We start from the raw sequence: 10,739 nt of genomic DNA on the forward strand, positions 1-10,739 counted from the left end.
TAAGGTCTCCTTGTTACATTAACTGTATACAGAGAATAATAAGTTACATATTATTCCAATTGTTACAATGTACAAGTGCAGTGAATGCAATTTATTGGTTACCAATTTGGATTTTGACCTGGTGGTAATGCAAAAGGTAATAATAACGGGTATTCCGGGAAATTTTATTCGTCATTTGACCCTTACGTGTGACGCAGCGCAAAAAAAGAGTCCTCAAACTTTTTACCAAGATGCTTTGGACGATCGTGACGTTCTTGAGGTCACTTGTGCTGGTATCTGTCTTCACTACCGATTCGGAAGGGCACAGCAGACACGGGAGCTATTGGGGGCATAGACGGAGACAACTCCCGGTACATCCAGTGGACTGTGTCTGGTCAACTTGGAACTCCTGGGGCCCGTGTTCGGCTCCATGTGGGAACACTGGACTCCAAACACGGACAAGGTGAGGCATTCATATATTCGTGACTGAAGTATCAATCATTTCAATTATAGTAACACTGAATTTGTGAACAACGTAAATTTCCTTGCCGTTTCATGCAATAACCGAAATGGCCGGGAAGAAATTGGACAAGAAACGGAGCAAGAGTATTTGTGTTCAATTTCATGATACGTTTGAGGGAAGGAATACGATTAAAGCGGCATATTACCACTCACAGAGGTACTTAAATATACTAGAAGAACTGTATTGCGCAACGATCGTACACGGTACAATGTATGGCAAAAAAAGAAGAAACAAACTTATCATCCTAGTTACTAAAACAAGTATTAAACATAGTACATATGCAGATTATGAATATAGAATGAAATTTGACATCCTAATTTCTAGAACAATAAGAGCTAGCCTAAAACATTGTGACTAGGGCTGGGTACCGGTACAGAAAATTCAGGTCCAGGTCCGGTTCAGGTCCAAAGGATCAGGTCCAGGTCCGGACCTGAACCTGAACCTGATGCAGTATGACTCATACCAATGGTCCATTTCACTACAAAGAGATCTGTTTGGTGGAGTATTAGACTTACACTGGTGTTTTAAAATCCTTCAACGCTAACTGCACCTGTACGATTGGCTGTAAAACTTGGTAGAAATTACTATAAACTCTACTGCACTTCACTCTTGTTATTTTCTTCCACCTGCAAGCGCCAAAACGTGTATATGCCTGATAAAATAATCTGTTAATTTTCTAATCGGTCCAACATCCGGTGCACCTAATTTTTTCAGGTCCGGTTTTTCTGGACCGGTCCAATAAGAAAAACCGGTTTTGTACCGGTACGCTGTACCGATACCCAGCCCTAATTGTGACTATTGTGCTCTATGCTTGTCATGAATTTTACCCTTTTGATACCTGTCGCGTTTTCTTAAGTATACTTTAGTATTTAACGACAGCGAAACGTCGCCAGGTTTTAGTATGATCAAAGAAACATTGACACAAACACTTTAAGAAAATGTACTTAGTACATAGACGCTTGTAATGCAGATGATGTTTTGCGTGTTGTGTGTTTGATAGATAACGATACATGTGTTTCAATCAAGTTGTAAACTAATATTGGGGGGGATATCGGGAGGTGACCATTTCTTGCAGATCAACAAGTGTCGATTTATTATCGATTTATTTGTTTGTTTGCTTGGATGTACAATGATATAACACTTAATGGTGTATAACATAAAATGTCAGTAGGTCGGTGCTATAGACCTGTAACTACATGCCAGTCAGAGCCGCGTCTTTCACGTTGACGGACAAAATATTTGCAGTGCAAATACGCTGTACAATTAACTGTGTTTTTCCTGGAATTCAAGTGTTAGGTGCAGGTTGCTTGGCGAGAGCCTTTCTGGCGTCGTTTCCGCATTCAACTAGATGTAACGTGTTTCATTTCTAACGGTTAGGTTCATCGTTCAGTATGCAGCCAATGGTGGGAGGGAATGCATAGGGAGTAGCAGAGAGAGCCGACCGTGTAACAGGTTCTGTTATAACGGGGGCACACCTGCAGGTGCCGGGTGTAACTGTGCACCCGGCTACACAGGGACATGTTGTGCTACACGTGAGTACTTTATGATTCTCATGATAGATCTGCCGTCAATAGCTTAACATGAAAATCCATCTATGTTGGTAAATGACATTCTGAAAGTAAAGTAAACTTTATCTAACCAACACTTCAAGTAAATTGGAACTTAACCCAAATTTTCGTAAGGTCAAGGTCCCATTTCCAAAACGGGACCCGGCCGTAAACGAAAAATCAATTGTTTACCAAAGAATATACACAAATTATGCCCATGACATTTTGTAACGTTCTGTGTGCTTAGTTGCCTTTTATATCATATTTTTCACTAAACTGTAAGTTATTGGGTTTGACTACTTTTTCTGAGACAATAGAACGTTATGTGTGGGTTTTGTGAAGAGTCTGTAAGCGTGGAAAGTTAGGATAGAATTTGCTGGCATCTGAGCTCTTTTCTCTCTTGATCGTAGCAGGGACAGGTTGAAATGAAATGTGTTTCGTCTTCTACCGTATCAACAATGACGTCACACCATCTCTTCACGTTGACAGTTGGCTCGTGTCCCGTGGCGGGACTTGGGTCCGTAGGTTCTTGCCGGGACACCTGCCGGACGGACTGGGACTGTCCCGGGGGACGGTTGTGCTGCCCGAAGCGCTGTTGGAACTGGGCGGCTGTCTGTAAGGACCCCGTACTACCAGCTACGGAGGCACCGCCTGAGTCACCTCCAGGTACGGTAACTTTTGGGGGGCTTTGGGACAGGCGTGCGTGCATGCGCGTGTGTGTACGTACATGTGTACTGTGTGCGTGTGTGTGTGCGCGCGCGTGCGTGCGTACGTGCGCGCGCGTGCATGTATGTGTGTGTGTGCGTTACATAGTGTAGTTGTGCCTTACACTAAAATAGCATTCAAACGAAGCAAACTCATGCTTGGAACCGCCATCTTCCACAGGTGGAGACGATACAACTCGAAACGATGGAGAGAATACAACAAGAATCCTCGAAATAGTACTTCCCACGGTTTTGATTCCCGTAACCGCAATCGCCATTACCATCATAGCTGTCTGCTTCAAGCGTCCCGATAATGCAGTCACCCCCATCGTGGTGGCCGTTCGTGAGATGGACCCGCGGGGTCCACCGCCACCCTACGAGGCCTGGACCTAGTTATAACTAGAAAAGACCATCTCTGACATATTCTGTCTTCGTGTTGTATTCTCCATGAAAATTGAGATATTGTGTATGTGTGTGTGTGTATGTGTGTGTGTGTGTGTGTGTGTGTGTGTGTGTGTGTGTGTGTGTGTGTGTGTGTGTTTTGACGTGTGTTGCTTTGTATTGTCCTTTTTTGTGGGACTCCATACATGACTCCCGGACATTTAACGGGTAGTTTGTAAAAGCTGGCGAAACTGTGTTGCTTGGAGTTGCTGGTGCTACGTTTTTTTAATAATCTTTAGTGTTGCTTTAAACATATTTTTTATACATATCATGTACAGACATGATTGACTATAATGATCTGTAGAGAACGACATAGATATATTTTCTGAATGAATGAATGAAATTAGTTCGCTTGTGTTTGCCCTATGTATGCGTCACTAATCTCCAAGCTGATGCCGGACCCAGAATGTAAGTGTACTACTGAAAAGACGTTCTTAGTTTTTGTAAACTTAAATGGAACCTCCGTCTGCTTGACTAATATACATGGCAATAAAAAAGTTGGAATCAAACGTCGTAGCCATTTAATTTGTATCAATCCATATATATGTACTTTTATTGCTCTAGAGCTGTCCAAATGTCTCCGAGATTTTCACCAGGAAAAACTAAACCATGGTGACATTATTCTGAGAGTAATTGAAACTCACATTTGAAACCATGTACTTTGATCATAAACTCTTTAATATGTTTGATATTGACTCCGAACACTGTATGACACATTAATCTACGTGGGAATCTACGAGGAGTAGATAGAAAACCTGAATCAACGTTAGAAGTTCGGCACAGATCGAATAGAAGTCGTGTTTGAATTTGCCCCGTTTGTACCTTACAACTCTTTACAAAATCGTCACAGTCCCATTGGTTAAAGTTACTTGTGACGCGAAACCGGTCCACCAAGTTTGTGATCAGACAGGCGTGTATAATATCATAAGTTGTTCAGGTCGCTTCCGTTCGTGTGTCGACTATACTTGCTTCAGCTACATGAGGTATAATTAGTAACTTGCTCGACGGAGTTCTTGATAGTTTGACGGGAAATTCAACTAGGTTCTGCTGCGTTGTGGTGTCACCAAAAGACTGACTCAATCACTTGAAAGTCGCAGACCAGCGTTACTTCTGTTATCGAAGCGAAGGTAAGTTGTCATGTTTCTACCTTTGTTCACAAATAATCTACGGTGTCGTTCCCAAACTTGTTCATATATGTTAAGGGCAAGTATATAGAAGCTTCGAATTAAGTCATGTCTTATCTTTTTTCTGACGGTTGGAAGATCTACTGCAGTGAAACCTGTCTTAAGATTAGCAAGTATGATTTCTGAAGAAAAAGACGTGTAAGGCAAGACTCCTGATCCCATTCGAATTCACTATAAGTAGACGCCACTTACATCTTTATGGTAAGAAAATGAAATAAACAAACAGAACACTATATTATATTATACACAGGATTATAATGGTCACGTTGTTTTCAGCCTAAAATATTTTTAGACCTAAATAACTGGGACAAGTAATCAGTTCTTGATCCAGTTCAGGTAGGTCTGATTAATTCCAAGGCCAAAAGGGTTAAAGACCTACATAACTAAAGTGCAGAACGGCCATATTATATCTGTTTCAGCCTTTTTTTCAGAACAAAAAAAGCATAATGGACGAAAATGCGCATTGAAGCTTTCTTAGTATGAAATTTAGCTCGTAGTTTGCTTCAAAGTCTTAAAAGATGAGTCATACGAGGATTTCCGGTGGATTACTAAAATTTTGTTGTTTTCACGTTACGGTACGGTTCATCCGAGGTCATCTACAGCAATCACGCATTGCTTCAGGCCATACTGGCGTGCCTGGTCTGGAAGCCTGCTGTAGCGTACTTAACTCCTTTGTTAGGGCATTAGAAATCTCCGATCCGATGTAACGTGCTTTGTAATATCAAAATGAGTGAGTGAAACATGCCAAAAATCATGACGATACGTCAACATATCTTATTCTCCTTCAAAGCCTGAAGTATAAATGTTCCAGTCTGAAATTAATGTTCCCTGCAGTTTCGAGAGAGCAGTTAGGGGGTTGGAGGGCAGGCCGACACCACAGTGGCCCTTACTCCCTGCCCCAAGAGCTATGTACCACTTTTAAATAAAATTACGACCATGCCATAGCATGTCCAGAACACGAGATATCAAAACTGGAATTTTCGATGCGGTACCTTAGAAAGCCGCTAGGTGGTCCAGTATCGAACTCCAACTTCTTTTTTTCTGACCCCTACCCACCTACCAAATATAAGGATCCATCAATAGCTTCTGAAGTTACTCTGTTCACAGACAGATTGACACACACAGACCGACGAACAGCGCCGAAAACATAACCTTCTTGGCAATGGTAATAACAAATCCTGTTGTTCAACAATGAACTGTAATTTGCGACGTGTTTCTTATGTTATCGACCTGTCCATGGACACATATAACTGAATATGTCACTTCTTTGTCAAACCTCTTTAACAGGACTGGCCTTTGTCTAAGTCCTCATGAGGCGCCTACTTTGTTTCGCTGGGTTGGTTTGCTGTCTGTTGACAGTCAAAGTGTTCGGGCAACGCAACAAACAAGGTACTTTTTGTTAATTTTCAACGATATACCCTCACGTATTTAACTTCAAACACTTGTACCAACGTGTAGCTACCCGGGGCCCGGCCAAGCTGTTTGCGGAAATGCAAAATTAAAGTTTATGCCTGGCCCAATAAATATGCACAAGGCATGCTATTGAATTATGTTTGGTCCGGTTTGTGTTTTTGTTGTTTTTCATATGGTACTTTTCGTTCCTCCAAAACTTCCCAGCAGGGCCCCTTTGTGGAAATATGACGTTAACCTAACTGAAACCAGAAGCTCAATTGTAAAAACTGCTACCAGTTATGACTTTCCAAAAGTGGCTATATAGAGTTAGGATGTAAAATAAAAGTGGGAGAGGAAATACATTTTATTTCCAAATGTCCACTCAACCACACCGAAAGAATCACCCTGTTTAGAGAAGCCACAAAGACTTATCCCAACTTCCCCACATTGACAGACGAGCAGAAAGCCACTTTTCTCTTGCAATCGCAGAACCCACAAATTTTAGAAAAGGTGGGGCTTTTCGTCCCCCTCTGCTTCCAAACAAGACGACAAACCCAACCTGTTTAGAAATAGCCAAGACTAGTATTAGAGTAGAATATTGTTCATAACTATCCATTGTCACTTGTATATCTACTATGTATATACCATGTGCTTGCAATTAGCCCTCGGGCACGAACTTGCAAATAAACTTCTTCATTAAGATAAACAGAAGAAGAACTTGATTGCGCAACGATCGTACACGGTACGATGTATGGCAAAAAAAGAAAAAAAAAACTTATCATCCTAATTACTAAAACAAGTATTTAAACATAGTACATAGGCAGATTATGAATTAACATATCTGCCTTACTGTTGTGGTAACAAGAAACGTCTTTCCCTAATAGCGTGCCGACCAGTTCTACTGACAGCAGAAACTGGGACGTTCAGTAGTCCCAACTACCCAGAGAACTACCCGAACAACCAGAGATGTCTGTACGAGATCATAGTGCAGCGGAATCAAAGGATCCTTCTGACATTTTCTGACTTCAACGTTGAGAGAGACCTGGACTTCGTGGAGGTCTATGACGGAATCGACCAAAGCAGAGGAGGTACTTTAGGACAATCTTAGATGTTTGTGTCTGAAAAATAGGTATAAAATGCCAAGTAAATAGGAGAGAGTTTGGCATCAATCTGTTTTTTCAGTTAAGTTTGTGTGTTTGTTTGTTTGTAGAATTGTGTGTCCTGGCGTTTCAATCGTAAAACAGCACCATGACAACACCAAAGTAAAGTGTATGTTTTACATCCTTCCTAGAAGTGTAGCTCCATCTTGCTCTATTTTAGGCTCTTTTACCATTTATCCGTTTAACAACCTGAAACAAAGTACGCAAAATACACATTAGACACATTGTGGACACTATAACAGGAAATTACGTCAAAGGTGCTAGAAAGGTCCCAGAGGGATGACAGGAAATGGAATTGGTCCGAGTCACATGTTTTCCCCCAGGCGCTCTCTCGTGTACTTATTACGACAGCTCAGACATTATACGAAGATGAACCTAAGCAAGAAAAACATTCAGAAAAAAAGATTTACAAAAACTCTAGATATGATACGCGTATGTTATCATTTTTCTTTCTTTCTAGGAGAGCGGTACACAGGTCAGACAAACGTCCACCTTATAGAATCTACAGGGAACGCCATGACGGTAGTCTTTACGTCGGACAGGGCAGGGACGGCCTCCGGGTTTAACGCCTCGTACATTACATTGGAGTCAGGTACGTAGTGTCAAGAACGACATTCATTGGTGGACAAGCTCGAAGGTTGAGCACTTTTGAATGCAGCAACGATGTTTGCCTTTCCCCACAAATGTTGAAACAGACATACTCTAAAGAACAGATCTAGAAACAACATTCATTGGTTGAAAACATCGAAAATTGAGCTCCCCCAAAAAATATGCCCCCCGTGTAATGACGTTTTAGAGGGTCGAGATTTTTCGCATTATTGGGGTCTGCTACAGATTTGAACACAGAACCTTCAGATTCGAATTCAACAATACCACAAGACCCCCTTGCCACCTCTTTCCGCAATAGGTTGCCAGCCAGTTCTGTTGACAGGCGAAAGCGGGACCTTTAGCAGCCCAGACTACCCGGACAACTACCCTAGCAACCAGACCTGCCGTTACGACATCGTGGTGGAGTCAGACAAGAGGATCCAGTTGACCTTTTCTGTGTTTGACCTTGAGAGAAGCTCGGACTTCTTGGATATCTATGACGGGAACTCTACTGACAGGCAGAATCGAATAGGTAAGGACTACGTGCGCATTTCCGAAAAACTGTACCTCTTACTATTAGGGCCTTCACGTGTACAATGAAACCAAATTGGCAAGAATCAAGCAGAACCAGCAAGAATGAAGAGGTTGCAAAGTTCGTGCCACATTCGGGTGGGAATTCCAAATGGACGTCGACCTTATATCCCCTTCACCCGAGAAGGAATGAGACGACATGCCGTCAGAATAACTATTCTTTGTCTATTCCTGGGTATTTGTAGTGCATTCTTGACTTCTCACTGCATTCCAGATGTTCTTTTGGCCACATTCTGGCAGGACTTGAAGTGGTTTGCTGTTTCGGTTCTCCATCGAATGAGATCAGAATGTTTCGAATAATGTTGGAATGCCGCAGAATGCGGTCATACTGCAGTTAGAACACACTTTGCATGCCGTTCGATATTTCTTCACTTCGAATGCACCTCGAAAGTTTTAAGCATAACAAAAACATTTGGGACGAACCCAAGAATGGGCAGAAATATCTGTAACTGTTATTGTTGTTGTTATTGGGTGGGTCGACTACTCACTCTTTGCAGCCAGGGTATGAATTGCGATGAGCTTACAATAGGCGGGGCTAAATCGCAAGGGTCTGGAGCGAGCTGCCATTCGGCGCCACTCAGTTGACCTCAATACGACTGTCGCAAGTGTCTGGAGCGAGCTGCCATTCGGCGCTACTCAGGTGACCTCAATACGACAGTAATTGCCCCAGGTGCGGCCAAGGTACCGTAGGTTTTGGACCACTCACACCGCACCATCGCACGTACGTGTGGCGGGTTCTTTAACGTGCCTGGGGTATGGCTCTCCCCAGACACGGGACCTCCATTTAACGTCCTATCCGAGGGACGGCCCTAGCCGAAGCTAGGTACTCATTTTCACCTGAGTAAAGTGAGAACGCAGGAACGCAGTGAGAATTTCTATAATGCACTTCGCATACACAGGAATATACAAACAATAGTCATTCTGAGGAGAGTCATTCTGACCGCATTCCGGCTGATTCCGCTTTTCACGTGATGGGGCCTTTTGTCGAACGAACAGATACAAAACTTCCCGACGCCATATTTGATACGTGATTGGTTCTGACGTATGCACTACACTATTGTTGTGTACTGTACGTTTCGTCTGGGATAAACGCTTTAATATTATTACATGCCTCATCTTCTTTTTTAAAGGACTAATGCAATTGAGTATAAGTTTTTGCATCGTTATACCAACCCGTGTTGAAAACAATGTTTGATTTCGTCCAAATGTAATAGCACTTTGATGTGGTGAAGTTCAATACTGTACTGTAAGATTTTTCAGTATGTGAAAGACAGATTTATCAAGAAACAATTTATTTTTATCTTGGTTCAAACCGCAGGGGTCCGGAACACTGGTCTGCTAAACCTGGGCACCATATACTCCTCAGCTAACACCATGACGGCCGTCTTCACTTCTGATGCTACGGGAACAGCTGCTGGGTTCAGTGCCACCTACACTGCAGTAGATATAGGTATGAACAGTTGGGTTGGTGGAGAGAGTGGTCCAGTCCGGACGGCGGAAAAAGCGATCCAGTCTGGTTAGCGGGTGAAAAAAAGCGGTCCATCCTTACAGGGACAAGTGAAATCGCTCAAAAGAAAATTACTGTGACGTAGTTTCCTTGAAGTACCATCAACATTTGTTACCCTTTTGTAGAAAATGGCAATCACTGAAGGAGACTCTACCAGAATCCATAGGTCGCTGGAAAAATAGTAGAAATTGAACATATATAGACACAGAACATGCCAGACGAGTTAGCTGGGTCGCAACCATACTCCTCGGCCAGCTAACTCCTCTGGCATTTTCTGTGTCTCACCTCACCTCACTTCACCTATCCCTTGACCTCTGTGTGGGTCGTTGGGGCACCATGACTTCGTCCACTATTCTTCTCCACCTGTCTCTATCCTCCGCCGCTCTTATGGCTTCCGCTAAGTTCAGCCCGGTCCATTCTTTTATGTTGTCCTCCCATCGTTTCTTCTGTCTTCCTCTCTTTCGGCTTCCTGGGACTGTCCCTTGTAGTATTGTTTTTGTTAACCCCGACGACCTTGCCGCATGACCAAACCATCTTAATTTGCGCTTTTTCACTGTTGTCAAGAGGTTGTCATGTGGTCCTATGGCTTGTACGACTTTGTTGCGGATTTCCTCGTTAGTGACACGGTCTAAGTACGTAATCCCCAGAATTTTCCTGTAGCATCTCATTTCCATTGAGAGGATTCTTTTCTGTAACTCGGTTGTCAATGTCCAGGTCTCACATCCGTACAGGTAAATTGACAGAGTTAGGGCACGCATAAGATTAATTTTGGATCTTAGGCATATGTTCTTATCCTTCCATATGGTGTTGAGCCTAGCTAGTGCGGCTACTGTCTGCGCAGACCTTGCTAAGATTTCTGGACGGGATCCTTCGTCAGATATGATTGAACCTAAATATTTGAATTTTGCAACATTCTCTAGCCTTGTTTCACCAAGTTTGATTGTGGCATTGAAACCGTGAGTATTGTTTGTCATTATTTTGGTCTTTTCACCACTGATTTCCATGCCAAAGGCTGTGGCTGCATTGTCCAAACGGTCCACCAATTCTATTAACTCGCTCTCTTCCCCAGCTAACCCATCAATGTCGTCGGCGAAACGTAAGTTTGTCACCTGTCTGCCGCCTA

General features: G+C 42.8%; 1 protein-coding gene across 1 annotated transcript in view; it reads left to right on the plus strand.

Annotated features, from left to right (window-relative positions):
• Positions 1-2,507: 2,507 nt before the first annotated feature.
• The window catches only part of LOC118426244 (deleted in malignant brain tumors 1 protein-like), an 11,252-nt gene continuing 3,020 nt past the window's right edge, over positions 2,508-10,739 (plus strand). Inside the window, exons 1-6 of the mRNA XM_035835515.1 lie at positions 2,508-2,715; positions 2,935-3,096; positions 6,655-6,858; positions 7,391-7,522; positions 7,838-8,050; positions 9,428-9,559. Of these exons, the coding sequence (XP_035691408.1) occupies positions 2,508-2,715; positions 2,935-3,096; positions 6,655-6,858; positions 7,391-7,522; positions 7,838-8,050; positions 9,428-9,559 (1,051 nt within the window). The remainder of the gene's footprint in view (positions 2,716-2,934; positions 3,097-6,654; positions 6,859-7,390; positions 7,523-7,837; positions 8,051-9,427; positions 9,560-10,739) is intronic.

This window comes from Branchiostoma floridae, chromosome 11 (genome assembly GCF_000003815.2).
Source record: "Branchiostoma floridae strain S238N-H82 chromosome 11, Bfl_VNyyK, whole genome shotgun sequence".
NCBI lineage: Eukaryota > Metazoa > Chordata > Leptocardii > Amphioxiformes > Branchiostomatidae > Branchiostoma > Branchiostoma floridae.